The sequence below is a fragment of the Nycticebus coucang genome, chromosome 12 (genome assembly GCF_027406575.1).
Source record: "Nycticebus coucang isolate mNycCou1 chromosome 12, mNycCou1.pri, whole genome shotgun sequence".
Classification (NCBI taxonomy): Eukaryota; Metazoa; Chordata; class Mammalia; order Primates; family Lorisidae; genus Nycticebus; species Nycticebus coucang.
The window spans coordinates 47,333,575-47,357,747 of NC_069791.1; the positions used below are offsets into that span (position 1 = coordinate 47,333,575).

The 24,173-nt window shown below is 37.0% G+C and overlaps 1 protein-coding gene across 4 annotated transcripts in view; it reads left to right on the plus strand.

Annotated features, from left to right (window-relative positions):
- Positions 1-24,173, plus strand: part of LRP6 (LDL receptor related protein 6) — a 197,632-nt gene that overhangs the window by 20,345 nt on the left and 153,114 nt on the right. For all 4 annotated transcript variants that reach the window (XM_053555768.1, XM_053555770.1, XM_053555772.1 and 1 more), the window contains one exon: positions 2,705-3,098. In XM_053555768.1, coding sequence (XP_053411743.1) covers positions 2,705-3,098 — 394 coding nt within the window. The remainder of the gene's footprint in view (positions 1-2,704; positions 3,099-24,173) is intronic.

Sequence of the window (24,173 nt, forward strand, 5' to 3'; positions counted from 1 at the left end):
TGCCCTGGGTAGAATGGCATGGCATCACAGCTCACAGCAACCTCAGACTCTTGGGTTCGAGCAGTCCTCTTAGCCTCCTGCGTAGCTGGGACTACAGGTGCCTGCTACAATGCCTAGCTGGTTTTTCTGTTTTTAGTAGAGATGGAGTTTCACTCTTGTTCAGGTCTCGAACTCCTTAGCTCAAGCAATTCACCTGCTCAGCCTCCCAGAGTGCTAGGATTATAGATGTGAGCCACTTTGCTTGGCTTTTTTTTTTATTTTTTTAAACTAAGAAATTTGGATTTAAGGTTAGGGAAATTCATATTGTACTTAAATATGAACTTAACTCACATAACAGTGGCAGACACAATCTATAAATTGGTATAAAAGTCACTTTTCTTCTTTACATGTTTTTAAGCACTTTAATTTTTTGAAATTAATTTCTTAAAAAAGAGGAAATTGGTTACTTTTATTTTATTTTTTTGAGACAAATGTCTCACTCTCTTGCCCAGGTTATAGTACAGTGACATGATCATAGCTCACTGCAGCCTCAAACTCCTGGGCTTAAGCAGTCCTCCTGCCTCAACCTCCCAAGTAGCTGGGACTACATGTGCATGCCATTACATCTGGCTCATTTAAAAAATTTTTACATTTTTTGGTAGAGACAAGGTCATGCTGTATTGCCCAGGCTGGAACTGGTTAATTTTAGACCCTTAGTAAATAATTATGAAAGAAGATCATGTATTGGCATCATAACTCTGGTCTTATTTTTGCTCCCTCATTTGTGTTCTTCGTTCTAGTCTCTAGATCTGTACTAATATTCCACTAGCTATTTATTTATTTATTTTTGCAGTTTTTTAGCCCAGGCTAGATTTGAATCTACCACCCTCAGCATCTGGGGCCAGTGCCCTACTCCTTGAGCCACAGGCGCTGCCTTATATCTCTATTTAAATTTAAGGGAATTAAGATTATATAAAGTTGGCTTGGTGCTTGTAGCACAGTGGTTATGGGTTCGAATCTGGCCCAGGCCAGCTAAACAACAATGGCAGCTACAACCAAAAAATAGCGTGGCGTTGTGGCAGGTGCCTGTAGTCCCAGCTGCTTGGGAGGCTGAGGCAAGGGAATCGCTCAAGTCCAAGAGTTTGAGGTTGCGTGAGCTGTGATGCCACAGCACTCTACTGAGGATGACATAGGGAGACTCTGTAACAAAAAAAAGATTATATAAAATTAAAAGTTTAATTATTAATCACACTAGCCCCATTTTAAGTATTCCTTAGCCCTATGTGACTAGTGATTATTGTGTTGTGCAGTGGAGAGGACATTCCCGTGATCAGAGAAAGTTCTGTAAGATAGTGATATTCTGATTTTTAATTACTAATTGGTACTAGGAAAGTAAATGTCAGAAACCTAGACTAGGTATTTAAAACAAAACTCCAAAATGTGAAATTTATACTACTCCTGTCCTAACAGCTGCAATTTTCTGAAAGTTAAATGTTATTTTCTAAGATAGACTTTATATTTAGTTTTGTTGTAAGGTCTATTCACAGGTCATTCTAATAATAAGATATGCCAGACTGTTTAACAGTTTTATTAGGTGTAATCAATATACAGTAAGTTGCACTCGTGTCAGGTGTACAATTTAAGTTCTGGAATATATTCACCTGGAATTATCATCATAATCAAGACAGCATAGCCATAACCCACAAAAGTTTTCTTGTGCTTCTTTTTTTTTTTTTTTTGAGGCAGAGTCTTACTATGTCGCCCTGGGTAGAGTGCCGTAGTGTCACAGATCATAGCAACCTCAAACTCCTGGGCTTAAGTGATTCTTTTGCCTCAGCCTCCTAAGTAGCTGGGACTGCAGTTGTAGTTGTTGTTTAGCTGGCTCGGGCTGGGTTCGAACTGCCAGCCTCAGTGCATATGGCAGGCACCTTAACCACTGTGCTATGGGCGCCGAGCCTTGTGCTTCTTTATAATCCTTCCCTCTCTCTGTTTTCCATTCTGCCCATCTCCAGACAACCATTATCTGCCTTCTGTCATAGTAGATTAGTTTGCCTTTTCTAAAATTTTATATAGGTGAGAGTTATGCAGTATATACTCATCTTTTGGTCTGGCTTCTTTCTCTTTGGATTATTTTGAGATTACCCATTTTTCATGTACAAATAGTTCATTACTTTGTATTGTATAGCTGTATCACAATTTGTTTATCCATTAATCTGTTGATCACATTTGAATTCATTCCAGTTTGGGTTATTCACAGATAAATTGCTATGAAAATTTATGTACAAGTGTTTGTATTGACATATGTTTTTCTTTGTTTTGAGTAAATACCTAGGTGTGAAATGACTGGATTGTATGATAGGTTGTTTAACTTTTTAAGAAACTGCCAAATTGTTGTCCAAAGTAGCTGTACCATTTTTACATTTCTGTCAGTAGGGCATGAGTATTTCAGTAGCTCCGCATTGTTGCCAATTTTTGGTATAGCTAAGCTTTTTATCTGATAGACTGTTTTCACAAGAAAAACTATGGACTTACTTCCCCTTTACTGTGTTTTATTTTGAAAATGCTGCAATTTGCATGTAAAAAAATTGTAGATAGTCTCCTGATTTATTTATTCTTTTCTTACTTTGGATAGTATTTGCTCACTAATGCCAATTTGAAACCCAGTTTGTAAGAATCAATATGTTTTCTTTCCTTTTACTTACATATTTTTCTTTTTTTGTTCCAGCGGCCCCTTTGTTGCTTTATGCAAACAGACGGGACTTGCGATTGGTTGATGCTACAAATGGCAAAGAGAATGCTACGATTGTAGTTGGAGGCTTGGAGGATGCAGCTGCGGTGGACTTTGTGTTTGGTCGTGGCTTGATATACTGGAGTGATGTCAGTGAAGAAGCCATTAAACGAACAGAATTTAACAAAACTGAGAGTGTACAGAATGTTGTTGTTTCTGGATTATTGTCCCCTGATGGCCTGGCATGTGATTGGCTTGGAGAAAAGTTGTACTGGACAGATTCTGAAACTAATCGGATCGAAGTTTCTAATTTAGATGGATCTTTACGAAAAGTTCTGTTTTGGCAAGAGTTGGATCAACCCAGAGCTATTGCCTTAGATCCTTCAAGTGGGTAAGTTTTTGTGTAATGTACAAAGGTCATTGCATTTCCTCCTGGCTTCTCTCCACTGGTATAAAACCCCTTACCTAAAACTCCTATTTAGGAGTTTTAGACTTGTTGGATTTCTTTGTCAAATAGACTTCAATGTAAAAAGTTATGTTGTGGTCTTAAAGTGTTTCTGAAGTTTTCTAATAGTGTGGAGTATGTCATGTTTGTAGTTTTTTATTTTCTTCTACAGTTATTTTCCATATTTCAAAACATAATTAGAACAGAGAGAAGAAATGAAGACTTAAGAGTAGTATTTGATAGCTCAAGATGAGATTTAAAAAATTTCATTATCTTATAACTCATATACCTAATCATTTTGTGATCCTAGTGTCTTTTATACATGTATTAAAGTCTGAAATATTATTTAATATACCAGCACTGAATGAAAAATAGAAGTTAAGTTGTTAACTCATTTCTGATAAACTTAACATATATTTGCAGTAAAGGTTTCTTTATTTTTTTTTTTAGGACACATTATAATTTGCGTTAATACTTTTTTGGGTAAAAAATACACACTTTCAGTGAATGAACAAGAAATATATATATATTTTTTTTGTTGAGACAGGGTCCCACCCTATGCCCCTGAGCAGAGTGCAGTGGGCGTGGTAGCTCACCACAACCTCAGACTCAGGCTGCGGGTACCCCGCTGCCTCAGCCTTCTGAAGCCGCTGGGATTACAGGTGCTCGCTGCGGCGCCCAGCTGGGTTTTTCCATTTTTTTTCATGAGTTGGGGTCTCACTGTCACTCAGGCAAGTCTCGAACTCCTGAGCTCAAGCGATTCTCCCTCCTCAGCCTCCCCCAGTGCTGGATTACAGGCGTGAGCCACCGCGCCCAACATAAGAAATATTTTTATAGTAGCAGTAGGCTATTATTTTTATCTACAATGTCATAAATTCATAGGGAAGAGGTTCCAGTAGCTCAGGAAGGCACCTTGCCATTGAATGTGACAAAGAGTTGATTGACTTTTGAATTCATGGGAAGTAGGTTCCAGCACCTTGTATCACTGTTACATGGGGTCTATTGGTTATCCTGTGTGCTATGCTGTACACCTATTGTCATGAGCTCATGGGGAATAAATAGGTTCTTGCACCTAAAAACATGGGTCCATTGGTACTCCTATGTGCTATGTTATATGCTTATTATGCCATGAATTCATAGGGAATGGGTACCAGGAGCTCAGGCTCCTTTCCGTTAGTTCTCACAAAGTGGGCTTCTCTGGGTGGTGCAGGCTGGCACTTCAGTTGAACCCAAGTACCTTTCTTTTTGGCTTCCTTCACACATTTCAGGAAGCTATCTTGGCTCTTAGAGTGCTTAATATGCTCAATACGAACATTAATCCTCTTTGTGAGGATCTTGCCCTTAACTTGTTTACAAAAATGCCAACAGCATGCTGGGTAACATTGTAGACTCTTCCAGTTTTGCCATGGTAACATTTGTGTGGCATGCCTTTTTGGACGGTACCCATTCCCTTGATGTCTACAATATCACCTTTCTTGTAGATTCGCATATATGTGGCCAAAGGAACAACTCTGTGTTTTCTTTTTTTGTGTGTGTGTGTGTGGTTTTTTTGTTGGCTGGGGCTGGGTTTGAACCCACCACCTCCAGCATATGGGACCGGTGCCCTACCCCTTGAGCCACAGGTGCTGCCCAACTCTACGTTTTCTAAAAGGCCTAGAGGACATGTATCGGGTGCCTCTCCTCTTTCCCTTTGTGTTTGTCATTTTGGTGAATTACTGGAAGATGGCGTCTCCCAAAGGTTTATTTTCTAATGAGAAAGGAAACATAAAGCTCTGAGTAAATCCTATTAAAAAATGAGAAGTAGGTCTCTGCATTGCTTCTCTGTTACTGTTCCTGAATCCTACTGTATACTCTTTCTTGATTCTGTTTTTTTTTTTTTTTTTTTTTTGGCCGGGGCTGGGTTTGAACCTGCCACCTCCAGCATATGGGACTGGCGCCCTACTCCTTGAGCCACAGGCGCCGCCCCCTTGATTCTTCTTTATTGAATAAGTTGTCATGCTGGAGTCTTTCATCCCCAAGTATAGATAACTATCTAAACATGACCCTGAAATGATGTCTGTGTAGTAAACTGTACTGATCAAAGAATTTGGTTGTTGAGAACTTTAGAGATATTTTTGAGAAATGGAGTTTGTATTTTGCTAACAAGTTGTAAGTCTTGAGGTATTGAAATGTTTCTGAGGTTATTGCTTTATAGAACACATGGGATTTTGGTGCTTTCAGTGGTCATTCAGGGAAGAATACTTTGGTGAAAAGATAGTCTCCTCTCCTTCTTTTTCTTCTTGACAAATTCAGTCTTAATCACTGTTGAGGGTAATGATGGAATTCAGCCAAATATTAATATTTATTAATATATATATGGAGAGGGGAAGGATGTTAAAGGAATTAAAAGGGCCACAAGTGCTCTTAAGGAGGCTGGGTAGATAAATAGCTTGTTTGCCAAATTCTGGAACATTTTAATTGTTTCTATAAGGGATTATGATTATGGGATAGTACATATTAAAGGGAGCTGAGATGTAATCAACTCTTGACTATTTAGGATCTAATAATTCAGTGAGTAAATTATTCTCAGTTTGTCTCCTAAATCAAATGAGTTTTGTTTCTGGGTAGCAGGACTGATAAGTGTCTTAGTCAGATTACCGTATGATTAAAATGTTCATTAGTGTTTCTGTGGCTTTAATTTATCCATGCTGCTTCTCAATATTGAATGTGAGAATTTACCAAAGACTCAGCTAATAAATGAGATTATTGAATAATCCATAATATTATGCTCTGAAGGTAGAATTTTTTGAGACAGAGTCTTATTATATCGCCCTTGTTAGAGTGTGGTGGCATCATAGCTCACAGCAGCATCAAACTCTTGGGCTTAAGTGATTCTCTTGCCTCAGCCTCCCAAGTAGCTGGGACTACAGGTGCGCCCACCACAACGCCTGGCTATTTTTTTTTTTCTTTTTTTTTGTTGAAGTTTGTTATTGTTGTTTTAGCTGGCCCAGACTGGGTTCCAACTTGCCAGCCTCGGTGTATGTGGCTGATGCTGTAACCACTGTGATATGGGCATCGGCCTCTTTGATTATTTTTGATGTCTGTGGTTATTGGAGGGGAGGGAGAAAGAGTGAGAAAATTTACCTTTTTTCCCTGTTTTAACATGTTTCTTAGAATTTCTTGTAAGATATTCTTACTTTTAGTACCACCTTTTAAGGTAATCAAGATATTAAGTTACTTTGTATCATGTGACTATTTAAAAATTATGTAATTGGAAACAAATCGAATCCTGCAAATGGTGTATATGTGCATTTGATGAGCATGATAGAGTGTATTTAAAATTATATTTTAAGCATGCATTGAAAATATATCAAATCTTTTAGGATGATCATGGATTGTGGTTTTAGTGGAAAAGTAATCATAGGTAGAGTCTATCACTTGTTAAAAAGAAGAAATGATTTCCAGCTGTATTTTTCTGGGAGAAACATGAAGTTTGCTTTTCAGACAAAGTACATGAAAACAGTGCTGAAGAAAAATGTAGAGTTTATCAGAGTTCCAAGATGCTGGGTTATGAGGTTCAGGAGAGCTGACTGAGCTCTCACATCAACTTATTTAAAAGGAAATCTACTGAATGACTGGTATTGTTTGAGCCCTGGGAAGTAGTGCAGACATCTGTGTGTTTCGGATGTATGGAGTTCTTTGTGTAATCAGTCCATTTAGTTTACACTGAAGGAAGGTTTTTATTTCCCTCTCTAAATTTGGTCTCAGTCTGAGATGGTTCTATTTTGTTTTAATAGTGAATGGCAGAGTACAATTCAGACTAAGAAACAAGAGAATGTATGTATGAAATTGTTCAGGAAATGCACAACCATAGCTACAGAAAATGGTATTCTTACATTATAGTGAGTAAAAAGGTAATTTCTGACTGTGACTGTTTCTGATGGTAGAATACCTTAGTCTGATTCTACAGTTACTATACTAACCAACTGTACTATTCTTGGTTATGTTGAGAACCTCTTTTAGGTGCAAATCTGTAAGTAGTTCTAAGGGTTTGTTTGTTTATTTAGCATCCTTTATGTTCCAAATCACGTTAGTGATTCAGTTTGAAGTGAATTCATACTGAACAGCTTTGAATGACATATATATGTTATTCAGAAGAGTCAGTTCTTCTGAATGTATGTATACACATACACATATATTTTATTTTATTATTATTTTTTTATATAATACAAAGACAGCGTTTTGCTCTGTTACCTGAGCTACAGTGCAATGGCATCATCACTGCTCACTGGAACCTTGGGCTTGACACAATCCTCCTGCCTCAGTCTCCTGAGTACTTGGGACTATAGCCTTATGCCACCACACTCAGCTTATTTTTATCTTTGAAGAGATGGGGTCTTGCTCTTACTCAGGTTAGTCTCCAACTCCTGGCCTCAAGCCATCTTCCTGGCCTTGGCCTGCCTAAGTGCTAAGATTACAGGTGTGAGCCACTGTGCCCAGTCTGAATAATATATATATTAAAAATACATTTTTATCAATGCTAATGACACTGTAAGTTATGCTTTAAAAATACATACAGATCTACCTCAGTGGAAAAAAAAAGAGTGATCTATAATTTACCTACTATATTATATACATAGAATTACCATATTTTAAGCATGTTTAAAAGTATTTTCTATATTCATATTTCAAATGACTAATGTAAATATGTTTGTATTTTATGATATTTTCTCTTATAATTTTACTAGGTTTCCTTTTTTAGGAGAGTAAGCCTTTTCTAAGCAAATGTTAATTTTAGCATGGTCCCCTGTGAATTCCAAATCAGTATGACATTGATTACAAATGTTTATTTGAAACATAAATAAGATTTTTAGCCTTTAGTTTGTTTCAACAGAAGTTATCAAGATCACATTTTATAAAAATGTATTCACTGAGACCAGCCTGAGCAAAAAGTAAGACCCCTGTCTCCACTAGAGAGGCAAATAGAAAAACCAAGGCAAGAGGATCGCTGGAGTAACTGAGTTGGAGGTTGCTATGAGCTATGACATCAGGGCACTCTACTACCCAGGACAGCAGCTTGAGACTCTGCCCCCACCCCCCAAGAAAAGTACTCACTGGAACTTTTTTTGCTTGTTTGTTTGAGACAAAGTCTCACTATGTCACCCTCAGTAGAGCACTGTGGCATCACAGCTCACAGCAACCTCAAACTTTTGGGCTTACGCAATTCTACCCGGTCCAAGTAGCTGGGACTACAGGTGCCCGCCACAACACCAGCTATTTTTTTTTTTATTTTTGTTTTTTGGTTGTAATTGTCATTGCTGTTTAGCAGCTTGGGCTGGGCTTGAACCCGCCAGCCTTGGGATATATGTGGCTGGTGCCCTACTCACTGAGCTATGAGCGCTGAGCCTGGAACTTGTTTTATGTCACACCTAGTTTTGGTATTTTACTAGCAAATTAAGTTAATGTTATTTTTAGAATTGTATCTTTCCAGAGAAGATTCTTAAATTTTGTTTTTACTGCCCTTATTGCCTATATCATCACATTTCTTTTTTAAAGCTCCTCCACCCCTAAATTAACCAGTTTAACCTTTTTTTCCAATTCCATCTAATATAAAGTGAAAAATACTTTGAGATGTAAAGGATTCTTTTTTTATGAAGAATGGAAAATGTAGCCAGTTTTACACAGATTATATAGATTCATATCTGTTTGGAGGTGGATTTTTTTTTTTTTTGCAGTTTTTGGCTGGGGCTGGGTTTGAACCTGCCACCTCCAGCATATGGGGCTGGTGCCCTACTCCTTTGAGCCACAGGCACTACCCTTTTTTTTTTTTTTTGTGGAGGTGGATTTTTTGAGTTTATTATCTAAAAATGCAGAATGGTGCATGCGTATCACAAAAAACACTAATCTGGTCTGGAAATGTGGATTATAGGTTTAGTTTGACCAGCCAGCCTATGAGATATGAGTCAAGGCCTTTGGAAATTAAAAAAAAAAAAAAGAAAGAAATGCTAGACATGGTAGCTCACACCTATAAATCCTAGCTCTGTGGGAAGCCTAGGCAGGTGGATTGCTTGAGCTCAGGAGTTCCAGACTAGCCTGAGCAAGAGTGAGACCCCATCTCTAAAAAAATAGCTGGGCATTGTGACAGGAGACTGTAGTTCCAGCTACTTGGGAGGCTGAGGCAAGAGAATTACTTGAGTCTGAGAGTTTGAGGTTGCTGTGAACTGTGACGCCACAGCATTCTACCAAGGGCGACAAAGTGAGACTGTCTCAAAAAAAAAAAAAAATATGTGTGTGTGTGTGTGTATGTATGTACGTATGTTCCCAAATGTTAGTATTGAGCTTTTTTCTTTCCTAATTTTTTTTTTTTTGGAGAGAGCTTTTCTTAAAAACATCTTAACTCTACCATGATCGCATTAATGTACACAGCTATGATTTAATAAAAAAAAAAATCTTAACTCTCATCCAGTTTTTAATGCTTTATATTGAGTACGTATCACTTTGTCTCAAATTAATAAGTTTTAATTATATTATCTACTTTTTTATGCCCCATATCTCTGAGCCCACTTCCATTAAGGGAATACTGAAAAGGAGTATTTGCAGTAAAACTAAATGACTTTCCATAGTCCAGTGTTTTCATAGTGTTTAAAATTTTTTAAAAAATTTCAAATTAATATGAGGGTGCAAATTTTTAGGTTACACTGTTTTTCATTATAAGATAAGATTCAAGTTGTAGTTGGGCCCTTTACCCTGGGACATGCACCCTCACATGGTACACATTAGGTAAGATCACATAGCTCTGCTTTTTATAAATGAAAGCTCTCTTTGCTTATAGTATTGACCTTTTAATTTTTAGCAGAAAGAATGAAATTTTGTAATGCAAAGAATAGGAATCTTTATGGGTATTGACTGTTTGCATTTTGGGGGATTTTGTCTGTGTTTGATGTATTCCAGAGTAGTTAGATTTTCAGAAAGTACAGTAAATTAGTTTTGATTTTACCAGTATTTATGTCATTGAACTTTTAAGATTTTGGAAGGGTTTGTCAGCTAATTTGTGAACTAGGAATAAACTGTGATTATCTTTATTCTTTTTTTTTGGCTGGGGCTGGGTTTGAATCCGCCACCTCCAGCACATGGGGCCAATGCCCTACCCCTTTGAGCCACAAGTGTCACCCCTATTCTTTTTTTTTTTTGAGACGGAGTCTCAGTATGTCACCCTTGGTAGAGTGCCGTGGCATCACAACCTCAAACTGTTGGGCTTAAGCAATTCTCTTGTCTCAGCTTCCCAAGTAGCTGGGACTATAGGCGCCCACCACAATGCCCGCCTATTTTTTCTTTCTTTCTTTTTTTTTTTTTTTTGTAGGGACAGAATCTTATTTTATTGCCCTCAGTAGAGTGCTATGGCATCACACTGCTCACAGCAACCTCCAACTCCTGGGCTTAGGCGATTCTCTTACTTCAGCCTCCTGAATAGTGGGGACTACAGGCACCCTCCACAACACCCAGCTATTTTTTTGTTGCAGTTTGACCCGGGCCGGGTTTGAACCTGCCACCCTTGGCATATGGGACTGCCCCTGCCTATTTTTTTGTTGCAGTTGTCATTGTTTTAGCTGGCACAGCTGGGTTCCAACCTGCCAGCCTTGGTGTGTGTAGCCAGTGGCCTACCTACTGAGCTATGGGCACCACTGATTATCTTTATTCTTTTTGCAGCATGTTGTATTCATACCCTATTCCTTTTGGAAATTTTCACTGGATTTACCGATTCTTACACTATCTTGGTTGTCCTACCACTTAGATCACACTCCTTGCCTTCCTCTGTTAGCTCTTTGAATGTAGAATGGTTTTTCTTTATTCTTCCTCTGAGATCATATCTGTTTTCAATTGCTTTTACATAGAGGCAGATAGCTAGTTATTGAAAATCTAAGGAACTCCAGAATGGACTTTGCTTTAAACCATTGGATCTGTGCATGGGTCTTGTTCTGAACTCATAACAGCTTGCATATTTGAAAGGTGTTCTGTTAAATTGGAAAGGCCAGTTTTCTACCCATTGAGTCCTAGAACAGAAAGGGAGTCTTAAGGATCTTTTAGCTACATGCTTTCACTTTTTGGGTGAAGAAAGGAAAGCCTTGATAAAGATAAAATGCGAAGGAGCAGAGTCTTAGTTCAGCTTTTCAAAGTCCAGTTTCTTGCTTTTCTCTGTGTGAAAAGTATCTTGCCAGAAGCTTTTTTCTTTCTATTTTCTTTTTTGCAATTTGAATTGCTTTAAAAATGCAACATGGTAGCTTTGTTTCAAGGAGCATTTTTCTTTTTTAAATTTTTTTTTTCTTTTGAGACAGTGTCACTTTGTCGCCCTCGGTAGAGTGCTATGGCGTCACAGCTCACAGCAACCTCCAACTCTTGGGCTTAGGCGATTCTCTTGCCTCAGCCTCCCAAGTTGCTGGGACTACAGGCATCAAGGAGCATTTTATGAACTGTGTTTTTAGGTTTACTCATACCAGATACTTCTTTTACCATTGCTTTTTGCATCCCACTTAATCCATTTGGTTTTAAGCTTCCTTCTGCTAGAAGTATGTCCTTCAATACTTTCAGTGATTGTTAATAGTAAATCCTTGGTCCTTATCTGAAAACGTACTTATCCTTCTTTCTGGAATTGATAATGATGTGACTGTAGGATATAGGTTATTTTTATTCAGTCCTTTAAGAATGTGTAACTTTAGTTGTTGCTATGAGAAGTCTGTTTTCTAATTTTTTTTTGCTTTGTAAGTAATTTACATTTTTTTTTCCACCAGGATTTTAAGGGCTTCTCTTGATTTTTTTGGTATTTTTCTGCTTTGCTTATTGTGAACCTAAATGTGGATATATTTATTTATCCTACTTAAAACTCATATTTCTAGAATCTAAGCATTTTTGCTTGTTAATTCTAGAAAATTCTTTTTTTTTTTTAAATTAGTTTTCTTTTGTTACTTTTACTCTCCTTTGGAACTCTATTTGATGTGTGATGGACTTGCTAATTCCCCACTCCTTTCCTCTTAATTTTGCTTTCATATATAATGTCTCTTTATTTCTTTGAGCTACTTACTGGTTAATTTTTGTACCTGCCTTCTAGATAACAGTTCTCTCTACGGCTGTGCCTAATTGTGTAGTTTTAATACACTGAGTTTTTAATATCAGTGACAATAGTTTGCATTTCTGGAAGTTTTTTGTGCCCTATTTGAAAGACTTATACAAAATTTCAACTACCAGAAAGTTGAGAAAATAGTATAAAAGTAATTTAATACAAAAAAGTTGCAAAAATTCTTCAGAGTTCTAATATTAACCTTCATCTAGCTTCCCCTAAGGTACACATTTTTTATTACCATAGGATAGTTATAGTAGTCTATAACTAATAGTAGACCATAGTAGACTATAGTAGTCATTAACTAATGTGTAGACCATATTTAAATTTCTCCATTTCCCCCATTAGTCCATTTTCTGGTCCAAGATCCCATATTGCATTTAGTTATTACCTCCTTAGTCTTTTTTAATCTGTGACATTCCCAGTAGTCTTTCCTAGTTGTGTCTAATTTTGATGTTTTTTGAAGATTACCCACTAGTCATTTGTAGCATGTCCCTCAATTTTGGTTCACCTGTTTCTTTTGGTTATATTAAAGTGATACATTTTTGGCAACAATACCACGAAGTGATGTTGTACCCTTTTCAAGGCATCATATTGGCAGGTACATGCAATAGTTACATTTAATCACTTGGTTATAGGTATTTTTTTCCCATGATTACTTTTTTTCTTTTTTGACATGCAGTAGATATTTGAGGCTATGCAATTATACTGTTTTTCATCATACTGTCATCCTCGAATTTTAGCATTTTTTGACAGCTTTTGCCTGTAGTAATTATTACTGTGGTGTTTGTCAAATGGTGATTTTTCTCGTTCCATTGTTCCTTCTATGTGCATTACTGGTTAGAATTCTACCTTAAGGAAGAGCTGTTCTGTCTCTCACACTTATTTATTCAATTATTTATATTAATGTGATATTGCAAAAATTATTTGGCACAGAGCTCCTAAAACCCTTGTAATTCCTAAGCAGTGAGGATGCTGGGTGCATCTTTTGTTCTAATATTTGGTCTTTGACTCCAGCGTCTGACCAATTTCCTGAGTGAAAGGAGCATCTTTTGTTCTAATGAAGCAACTTTTGGTAGGCTCTTGGATGGGGTTGGTCACCAGAAAGACCAAGTCATAATTAGAAGCTTGGAACTCTCACCTCTATCCCACATCCTCTGGGAAAGGGAGAGGATCTGGATATTGAGTTAGTAGTCCATCAAGTGTATATAATGAAGCTTTTGTAAAAATCCCTGAACCATGGGGGTCCAGATCTGGTTTGGCAAACCCCAATTTTTTTTTTTTTTTTTTTTTGTGGTTTTTGGCCGGGGCTGGGTTTGAACCCGCCACCTCCGGCCATATGGGACTGGCGCCCTACTCCTGGAGCCACAGGCGCCGCCCCGAACCCCAATTCTATAAGGACCCTTCTAGACCCCATGCTGTTGTGTCTTTTCCATTTGGCTATTCATCTGTATCCTTTGTAATCATTTATAATAAATTTATTATTATAAAGTTTTTCTAAGAGTTAAAAATAACACAAAAAATTATACTCAGAAGAAGTGTTTTTCCTGCCCATCCCTTCCTCCCTGGTCCTGTTGCACTTTTTTTCCCTAGCCTTTTCTCACTCTCTGTAGGTTTTGTTTTGTGAATTACTTCATGTACTAAAGAGCTGCTACATGCGTATATTCTTATATTCCCTTTTTTCTTACATGAAAGAGTAACACCCTGTAGATGCTCTTTTGTGCTTTCTTTTTTCACCTCACCATAACATTTCAGGTATCATTTCATAGAGGTGTTTCTCAAAGAAATTCTGCATAGTATTCCATCGTGTGAATGTGCCATAGTTCATTTGACCACTCTTTTATAAATGGGCACGTAGGCTGTTTTTGTTAGCTGAGTTATTTTAAGGCAAATCCCGATGTTGACATTGCATTTGTAAATATTTCATTTTGCATCTCTAAAAAATACTTTCTTCTATAATCACAATACTATTGTCTTCACATACCCCAAAGTGAACAATTCTTTAATATTATAAATGAACTCTTCTCATATTCAGGTATCTACAGTAGTCTGTAAAATACCATTTTGTAGTTGGTTTGAGGCAGGATCCAGAGTAAAGTTCACTAGTTGCATTTGTTTATGCTTCTTATGTTTCTCTGGAATATTTAGTATTTCACTTGTACCTTTTTCTCCCTCTTATCCCGTTAACTTATTGAAAAGATTGGGTCATATAGAATGTCCCAGATTTTTTTCCTAATAAATTCTATGGTGTTTGATTTATTCTTATCTTCTTGTGATTCTTGGAAAATCAAACAGATTTAAAAACTTGATTAGTGATAGATTTAACATTTTGGCACAAATGGTTCATAGATACTGAGTATTTTGTACACATCACATCGGAAAGTCCTTAATTTTGTTGTACTTGTAGTGATGCTAAGATTATTCAGAAGCTTCAAATGGTGAAAGTTAGTATCTTTATTATAAAGTTTAGCTATTTTCTCTTATATCTTTTATTTGTGGAGTGATGTTTTTGGTACTTTGCCAGTATCTAGTTCCTTATTAACAATTCATCTGTTGATGTTTTAGCCTGTGCTGATGATTATTTCTTGTATTATTATTATTATTTTCTTTTTTGTAGAGACAGAGTCTCACTTTATTGTCCTTGGTAGAATGCTGTGGTGTCACATGGCTCACAGCAACCTCCTGGGCTCAGGCGATTCTCTTGCCTCAGCCTCCCAAGTGGCTGGGACTACAGGTGCCCGGCTATTTTGTTGTTGTAGTTTGGCTGGGGCTGGGTTTGAATCTGTCACCCTCTGTATATGGGGCTAGCACCCTACCCACTGAGCCACAGGTGCCGCCCTCTTGTATTATCTTATTAGGGTTGTCTGTTACTGTTATGACGTCTTACTCTTATGTCTTCTGTTTTATTCTATTAGATTGTTCAGTTGATTGAGGTTCTTAGAAATCCACTGTGTTTTTGTCATAACTGCTTATTGCTTATGATGAAATGCTTCTTTGAGTGTTTTATAATTTTGGATTACGAACTGATCGTCAGAGGGGTTGTCTGTGGGAAAGAATTTAGAGTGCCTTCACTGGGGGCATGTCTCTATAGGGAGGTTTGATTTGCTTTTGCCAAGTATCCGAGTGATAGTTCCAGTGACCACTTTATTTTATATTTTTAAATTGGAGTATAATTTATACACAGTAAAATGGACAGATTTTAAGTGTGCAGTTGGAGGTGGTTTTCTTTTCTTTTTTTTCTGTTTTTTTTTTTTTCCTTTCCCCTTGAGAGATTCTCACTGTGTTGCTCAGGCTGGACTTGGGCCCATGTAATCCTGCTGCCTCAGCCTTCTCAGTAGTTGGGATCACAGGTATGAGCCATTACACCTGGCTTACTTTGAGGTTTTTTTATATATTTTTTTTTTATTAGAACTATGACTTTTTTTTAAATTAAATCATAGCTGTGTACATTAATGCAATCATGTGGTACAATGTGCTGGTTTTATATACAATTCGAAATATTTCCATCAAACTGGTTAACATAGCCTTCACCGCATTTTCTTAGTTAATTTGAGTTTTGACAAATGAGTACACCCAAGTTATCATTACCCCGTTCAAGCAGAGATTACGTTTTTATATTTATTTTTTGAAATTGTGAGTTCTTTTTTTTTTTTTTTTTTTCTTGTTTTTGAGACAGAGTCTCACTTTGTCTCCCTCAATAGAGTGCTGTGGCATCACTGCTTTTACTTTCTTATTCAGTTTTGGTTTCTGGAGATTTCTCTTACTTTGAAGATATCTTAGCTCCACATTTAAAGGTATATTTATAAATTTTATGTATACCTATAAACCTAATACAAAGATTAACTACTACCCTGTTTCCCCTTATTTTAAGGTGTGCTCCCAAAGATGCGCTAGGTCTTATTTTCAGGGGACGTCTTATCTTTCCTGTAAGTTGGTCTTATTTTCGGAGGATGTCTTATTTTCGGGGAAACAGGGTAGTAGTTCTAGGTGTTTTGAAAAAAAAAGGTTTTCTGGTTATCTTGCTACCAAATGACCAGAAATAGAAATTCTAACTTGTATGTTTTTAAATATTGCCTGTTACTACATGTGCATGTATATGTGTTAGTCATACTTGCTAATATTTATATTAATGACTTCTTTTAATTATGGGTAGGATTATGTAAGGAACTTTAAGGATCATGAAGTGATTTATAATTTAGTATAGATCTGGTTCACTCAGTTTTTATGGCTTAATTTTAAACATCGTCTTAGTCACCTTTGTGTGTAATTACATTTTGCAAATAGTGAAAATTTATTTCTTCAATCTCAATTTATGGAAAACAAACATTTCTGAGTATTTTCCTTCCGGGGAGTTGGATTCAGATCGATTATACATACCAGATTAGGAAGTGTGAATATTTTGGGAAGTTTATTATTTTATTTTAACCTAATCAAAGGAATTACATGCTTTGGATTATAATAAATTTGCACAAAATTAATTTGTATTAAAAATGGTGTATAGTCTGTCAGTTTGAGATATTTTTACTTTCCTGGCATAAGAAATTTTGACATCTTAAATACTTAGTATACTTGCTTTAAATTCCTTCCCAGTTAAAATTAAGCCTACCATCTACCCCTTACTCCATTTAAAATTTATTTTCCAGCGTGCATTACAAATGAATATCAGAGCAGACACAGCAATAAAATTATATTCATAAGGACACTAGTGAACAGCATATAACTGGTACTGGTTTACCTGATTTTTGACGAACAGCAGATGCACATACTATTGCAAAGTGGAGCTATAACTACATATATTTAATTATTTAATATCAAGTAAATATGTTTATCCTTTCTTAATTCAAGCCTAAATAGAACACACTGAGGCCAAATAAATTAGGGCCCAAATAGACTACGTAATTGGAGAGTAATAATTGTTGCTAAAGAACTAGTTCTTTTATATAAGCCTATAGCCTAGCTTTTGAGACGCTAAGGGAGATATTTATTATATGTTGGGTTTTCCCAAAGGACACTAAAATTGACTTTTAAATATATTGTTTATCAAAGCCCTTGTAGAATATATTACACAACTAGCTAGATTTAGCAACTTTATTGTTAAGTACTTTTCAGTATCCATAGGTGTCTAAGGTAAGTTAATTGCAAAAACAGAAATTATCATACTACTCCTAATTGTGTTCAGGGCAATTATTTATTTTTGGAAAGAGTCCAGAATAAAGTGATGATGTAGTCAAGAGGCTTACCTCTCATTCTAAGTTTTAAATGTTTTGAGTTAAGGGGGAGAGTTTCAAGTTTCAGTGTCAAATACTCTTTTTTTTGAGACAGAATCTCACTATGTCTCCCTTGGTACAGTGCCATGGTGTCACAGCTTATAGCAACCTCAAACTCTTGGGCTTAAGCGATTCTCTTGCCTCCGCCTCCCAAGTGCCTGGGACTACAGGTGCCCACCACAGCTCCCTACTATTTTTTTTTTTGTTGTTGTTGTAGTTGTCATTGTTGTTGGCAGACCTGGGCTGGGTTTAAACCCACCAGCCCTGGTGTATGTGGCTGGCGCCCTAGCCACCTGAGCTATAGGTGCCAAATATTCTTTTTAATAATAGAAAATGTTTATGTAGTATTCTAGCAGAATCTTACTTATTTTATTTTATTTTATTTTTTTTTTTTGAGGCAGAGTCTCATTTTGTCCCCTTGCGTAGAGTACTATGGCATCACAGCTCACAGCAACCTCAGACTCTTGGGCTCAAGTGATCCTCTTGCCTCAGCCTCCCAAGTAGCTGGGTCTGCAGGTGCCTACCACAATGCCTGGCTGTTTTTTAGAAACAGAATCCTGCTTTTGCTCAGGTGGGTGTTGAACTCCTGAGCTCAAGCAATCCACCCGCCCCAGCCTCCCAGAGTGCTAGGATTACAGGCAGGCATGAGTCACCACCCTGGGCTCCTAGCAGAGAATCTTAAGAATGCTTCCCCCCCCCCCCCCGTTTTCTTTTTCCCCTGTATCCTGAAGTTTCTATTATGCAAGCCATCCAATGTCTTCTATCCTGATAGCTAATCTTGAAAGATTATACTTTTCTTTTATTGGCTGATACCTTTCTTTTTCATTTTTAGAGGTTAACTGTTTTAAAAAGTATCAGCCCTTAAATATTGCTTCTGGTTGAATACATAGTATAACACTTTAGTGTGTAATTCAAGCTTTTATGCATAGCAGTTGCCTTTTACCGCAACCTGATTTTTTCAAATTCTCTTACATAGCTCAAGAGTCACAGCCAGAGTTAATATCTGTTACACATTTCAGTGCTGCAAATGACCTTTTCTACCTCTCCATTTTAGATATAACTCTTGAGGACTTATTTTACATTCATTGCCCTTGTGATACTTTCTGTATCAGCTGTACTCTCCTATGTAAAGATTCTGGAAATTTTAAAGGTGTAGAATTATTTTGAAAAATGACAAAAACCTTAAAGGATCTAATTTTGTTTTAAAAATTGCCGACATGGCATAATGATGTGAGAAATCGGCAAGTTAAAAAAGTTCTCTGGGAATTTTAAAGCTCTTTTATGAATTTTACTTTGACTTTTTCTAGGTCATGTAATCTCTTTGTGGTACATAGAGAAAACCTTTAATCTTCTAGTACCTAATAGTGTCTGCTGCATTTAAGAGGTATTATATGTTTGTTTCTCATGTCTAGATTTTAAACATTTGAGCTCAGAGCATACTAATTTTGTCTTGCACTATACTTGCGCCAAGGGATACAGATTTTTACTTGACAGTATTAAAATATTGTAATTCAACTTTGTTCTCTCACTTGGCCCAAATAAAGTCCTCAGATAATCATAACCCAATCTACAGAGTAGATGGTCCTTCTGCCTCCTTCTGGAGGATAAATTCATTTTAATTCATAGGTACCCAGTGTATATTTTCTGAGGTCTTCCCTTCCCTTTCCCCATGCTGAGCAATGATTTTGTGTTTGCAGATGGAGTTCCCTGTGAGATAATTTGCCACAGTTGTCCAGTGGCACATCCCTGTACTGCGTTGTTAGATAGGCCTCAATAGCTGCTGCTCCTCTTGGATCAGCTTCCATGCTGCATCCTTGAATGCCGTGAGTGCCTTTCTCCTGGGCCTATTGCCATGTTTATGCTTTTCTTAGAGAAGGGCAAAGTCTCATAAAGCAGATCTTGAGACTGGAGACTGGGGAGAAATACAGTGTGACTGCTTTGGAGAAGATCCAAGTAAAGAGCCCCATTCTGCTGCCAGGTCATTGCACAAACTGAAGATACTTACTAGGTACATTTTAGGCATAGCACATTTATCTCTCTGTGTCAGGCTCTGCTGCTTCTTCCTTCTGTTGGCTACATATACATAATTTAGCTGCCCTGGAAGAAGTGTGCTGACGACTTGGTAGCAGTCATACTGACCACTAAAAATGAGTACCAAGCTGTACAGAAAAGAAACTGATGCAAAAAGGGCTTTGCCCGCCCCCCCCCCGAAAAAAGAGTAGTTTTTAGAATAATTTTGGGTTCATAAGAAAATTCAGTGGAACAAAGAATTTCTAATTTCTCCCCTTGCTGTAACTCATTTCACTTATACACGAGCTGTAATCATCAAAGACCTTGTTACTATTATTATTTGAACAAACTGTTAACTCAATTAAGAATAAGAAAAATAAAAGTTTTCATTTTACTTTCACTTCTTTTCTAATACTCTTCCTTCCTTTTTTTTTTTTTTGAGACAGAATCTCATTTTGTCACCCTCAGTAGAATGCGATGGTGTCAATAGCTCACAGCAACCTCAAACTCTTGGGCTCAAGCACAAAATTCTCTTGCCTCAGCCTCCCTAATAGCTGGGCGTAGAGGCACTCGCCACAGTGCCGGCTATTTTAGAGACAGCTCAGGCTGGTGTAGGACCTTTGTGCTCAGGCGTTCTACCTGCCTCAGCCTCCCAAGTGCTAGGATTACAGGCATGAGCCACTGCACCCAGCCAAACTCTTGGATTCCAGTTATTCTCTTGCCTCAGCATTTTAAGTAGCTGGGACTACAGGAACCTGCCACAATGAATGGCTATTTTTAGAGATGGGGTCTTGCTCTTGCTTAGGCTGGTCTTTTTTTTTTCCCTTATTAAATCATAGCTGTGTACATTAATGCAATCATGGGGTACAGTGTGCTGATTTTATATACAATTTGAAATATTTTCATCCATTTGGTTAACATAGCCTTTCATGGCATTTTTTAGTTATTGTGTTAAAACATTTATATTCTACATTTAGTAAATTTAACATGTACCCTTGTAAGATGCACCATAGGTGTGGTCCCATCAATTACCCTCCCTCCATCCATCCTCCCCCCTCCCCTCCCCTCCTGTTCCCCTTTCCCCATATTTTTGGGCTATAATTGGGTTATAGCTTTCATATGAAAGCTATAAATTGGTTTCATAGTAGAGCTGAGTACATTGGATACTTTTTCTTCCATTCTTGAGATACTTTGCTATGAAGAATATGTTCCAGCTCCATCCATGTAAACATGAAAGAGGTAAAGTCTCCATTTTTCTTTAAGGCTGCGTAGTAGCCCATGGTGTATATATACCACAATTTATTAATCCATTTGTGGGTTGATGGGCACTTGGGCTTCTTCCATGACTTAGCAATTATGAATTGGGCTGCAGTAAACATTCTGGTACAAATATCTGTGTTATAATGTGATTTTCGGTCTTCTGGGTATATACGTTGTAGGATCGAATGGCAGGTCTACTTTTAGATCCCTAAGTGTTCTCCAAACATCTTTCCAAAAGGAACGTTTAGTTTGTATTCTCACCAACAGTGTAGAAGTGTTCCCTTTCTCCACATCCATGCCAACATCTCTGGTTCTGGAATTTTGTGATGTGGGCTAATCTTACTGGAGTAGATGATATCGCAAAATAGTTTTGATTTGCTTTTCTCTGATGATTAAGGATGATGAGCATTTTTTCATATGTCTGTAGGCCATGCTCCTGTCCTTAGAGAAGTTTCTCTTCAAGTCCCTTGCCTAGCCTGAGATGGGATCACTTGTTCTTTTCTTGCTAATATGTTTGAGTTCACTGTGAATTCTGGTTATTAAACCTTTGTTAGAGACATAAGCTGCAAATATCTTTTCCCATTCTGAGGTCTGTCTGCTTGCTTTACTTATTGTGTTTTTGGCTGTGCAGAAGCTTTTCAGTTTGATCAGGTCCCAGTAGTGTATTTTTGGTGTTGCTTCAATTGCCTAGGGGGGGGGGGTCCTCCTCATAAAATATTTGCCTAGGCTGATTTTTTCAAGTGTTTTCCTTGCACTTTCTTCTAGTATTTTTATAGTTTCATTTCTTAAGTTTAAATCTTTAATCCAGTGAGAATCTATCTTAGTTAATGGTGAAAGGTGTGGGTCTAGTTTCAGTCTTCTACAGGTCGCCAGCCAGTTCACCCAGCATCATTTGTTAAATAGGGAATCTTTTCCCCACTGAATGTTTTTAATTGGTTAGTCAAAGATCAAATAATGGTAAGTAGCTGGGTTCATCTCTTGGTTCTCTATTCTGTTCCAGACATCTACCTCTCTGTTTTTGTGCCAGTACCATGCTGTTTTGATCACTATCGATTTATAGTATAGTCTGAGGTCCTGTAGTGTGATTCCTCCTGCTTTGTTTTTATTTCTGAGTAATGTCTTGGCTGTTCAAGGTTTTTTTTCTGATTCCATATAAAATGAAGTATTTTTTTTGAGATCTTTAAAGTATGACAGTGGAGCTTTAATAGGGATTGCATTAAAATTGTGTATTGCTTTGGGTAGTATGGACATTTTAACAATGTTGATTCTTCCCAGCCATGAGCATGGTATGTTTTTCCATTTGTTAACATTTTCAGCTATTTCTTTTCTTGGAGTTTCATAGTTCTCTTTATAGAGATCTTTCACATCCTTTGTTAGGTAAATTCCCAAATATTTCATTTCCTTTGGAACTACTGTGAACAGAATAGAGTCCTTGACTGTTTTTTCAGTGTGACTACTGTTGGTATATATAAAGGCTACCGATTTATGAGTGTTGATTTTGTAACCTGAGATGCTGCTGTATTCCTTGATCACTTCTAAGAGTTTTGTAGTAGAATCCCTGGTGTTTTCCAGATATACAATCATATCATCTGCAAAGACTGAAAGTTTGATCTCTTCTGACCCTATACGGATACCCTTGATCGCCTTTTCTTGTCTAATTGCAATGGCTGAGACTTCCATTACAGTATTAAAAAGCAATGGAGACCATGGGGAACCTTGCCTGGTTCCTGATCTGAGTGGAAATGATTTCAATCTGATATTGGCTGTGGGTTTGCTGTAGATGGCCTCTATCAGTTTAAGAAATGTCCCTTGTATACCCGTTTTCTTTAAGTGTTCTGATCATGAAGGGATGCTGGATATTATCAAAAGCTTTTTCTGCATCAATTGACAGAATCATATGGTCTTTGTTTTTTAATTTGTTTATGTGATGAATTATATAGATTTAGTATATTGAACCAGCCTTGAGACCCTGGCATAAAACCCACTTGGTCATGGTGTATAATTTGTTTGATGTGTTGCTGGATTCTGTTTAATAGGATCTTGTTGAATATTTTTGCATCAATATTCATTAGTCATATTGGTCTATAATTTTCTTTTGTTGGGTCTTTTCCTGGTTTGGGGATCAAGGTGATGTTTGCTTCATAGAATGTGTTGAGTAGTATTCCTTCTTTTTCTATATTTTGAAAAAGGTTGAGTATTACATGTACTAGTTCCTCTTTAAAGGTTTGGTAGAATTCTGATGTGAAGCCATCTGGTCCTGGGCTTTTCATTTTAGGGAGATTTTGCTATTTCAGCACTTGATACAGGCCGGTTCAACATTTCCACTTCATTGTGGCTAAGCCTAGGAAGATGGTGTGATTCCAAGTATTGGTCAGTTTCCTTTAGATTTTCGTATTTCTGAGAATAGAGTGTTCTGTAATATTCATTAAGTATTTTTGAATTTCTGCGAAGTCTTTGATTATCTCATCTCTGCCATTTCTGATTGATTAAATTAGAGATTTTACTGTTTTATTTTTGGTTAGGTTAGCCAAAGGTTTATTTTATTGACCTTTTCAGAAAACCACCCTTTTGATTTATTGATCTGTTGTATAATCCTTGTTTTCAATTTCATTTAATTCTGCTCTAATTTTGGTTAGTTCTTTTCTTCTGCTGGGTTTGGGATTGAAATGTTCTTCCTTTTCCAGTTGCTTGAGATATCCCATTATGTTCTTAATTTCCTCTCTTTCCGTTCTCTTGAGGAAGGCTTGCAGTGCTATAAATTTACCTCTTAGGACTGCCTTTGTGGTATCCCAGAGGTTCTGATAATTCATGTCTTCATTGTTGTTTTGTTCCAAAATTTGGCAATTTCCTTCTTAATCTCATCTCTGACCCAGCTATAATTCAGCATAAGGTTATTTAGTTTCCATGTTTTTATATGAGTATGCAGATTCCTGTTGTTACTGAGTTCAACTTTTATTCCGTGCTGGTCGGAGAAGATGCAAGGAATAATTTCTATTCTTTTAAATTTGCTGAGGTTAGACTTGTGACCTAAGATATGATCAGTTTTGGAGTATGTTCCATGGGCGGATGAGAAGAATGTGCATTCAGTTTTGTTAGGATGAAATGTTCTGTAGGTGTCTGTTAAATCTAAATGTTGAATGGTTATGTTTAAGTCTAAAGTTTCTTTGCTTAGCTTCTTTTTGGAGGATTTATCCAAAGGAGTGTTAAAATCTCTGACTATTATGGTGCTGGAGGAAATCAAGTTGTTCGTGTCTGTTAGAGTCTCTCTTATAAATTGAGGTGCATTCTGGTTGGGAGCATAAATATTAATAATTGAAATCTCATCATGTTAATTGTTGCTCTTAACAAATATGAAGTGATCATCCTTATCTTTCCTTACTTTTGTTGGTTTAA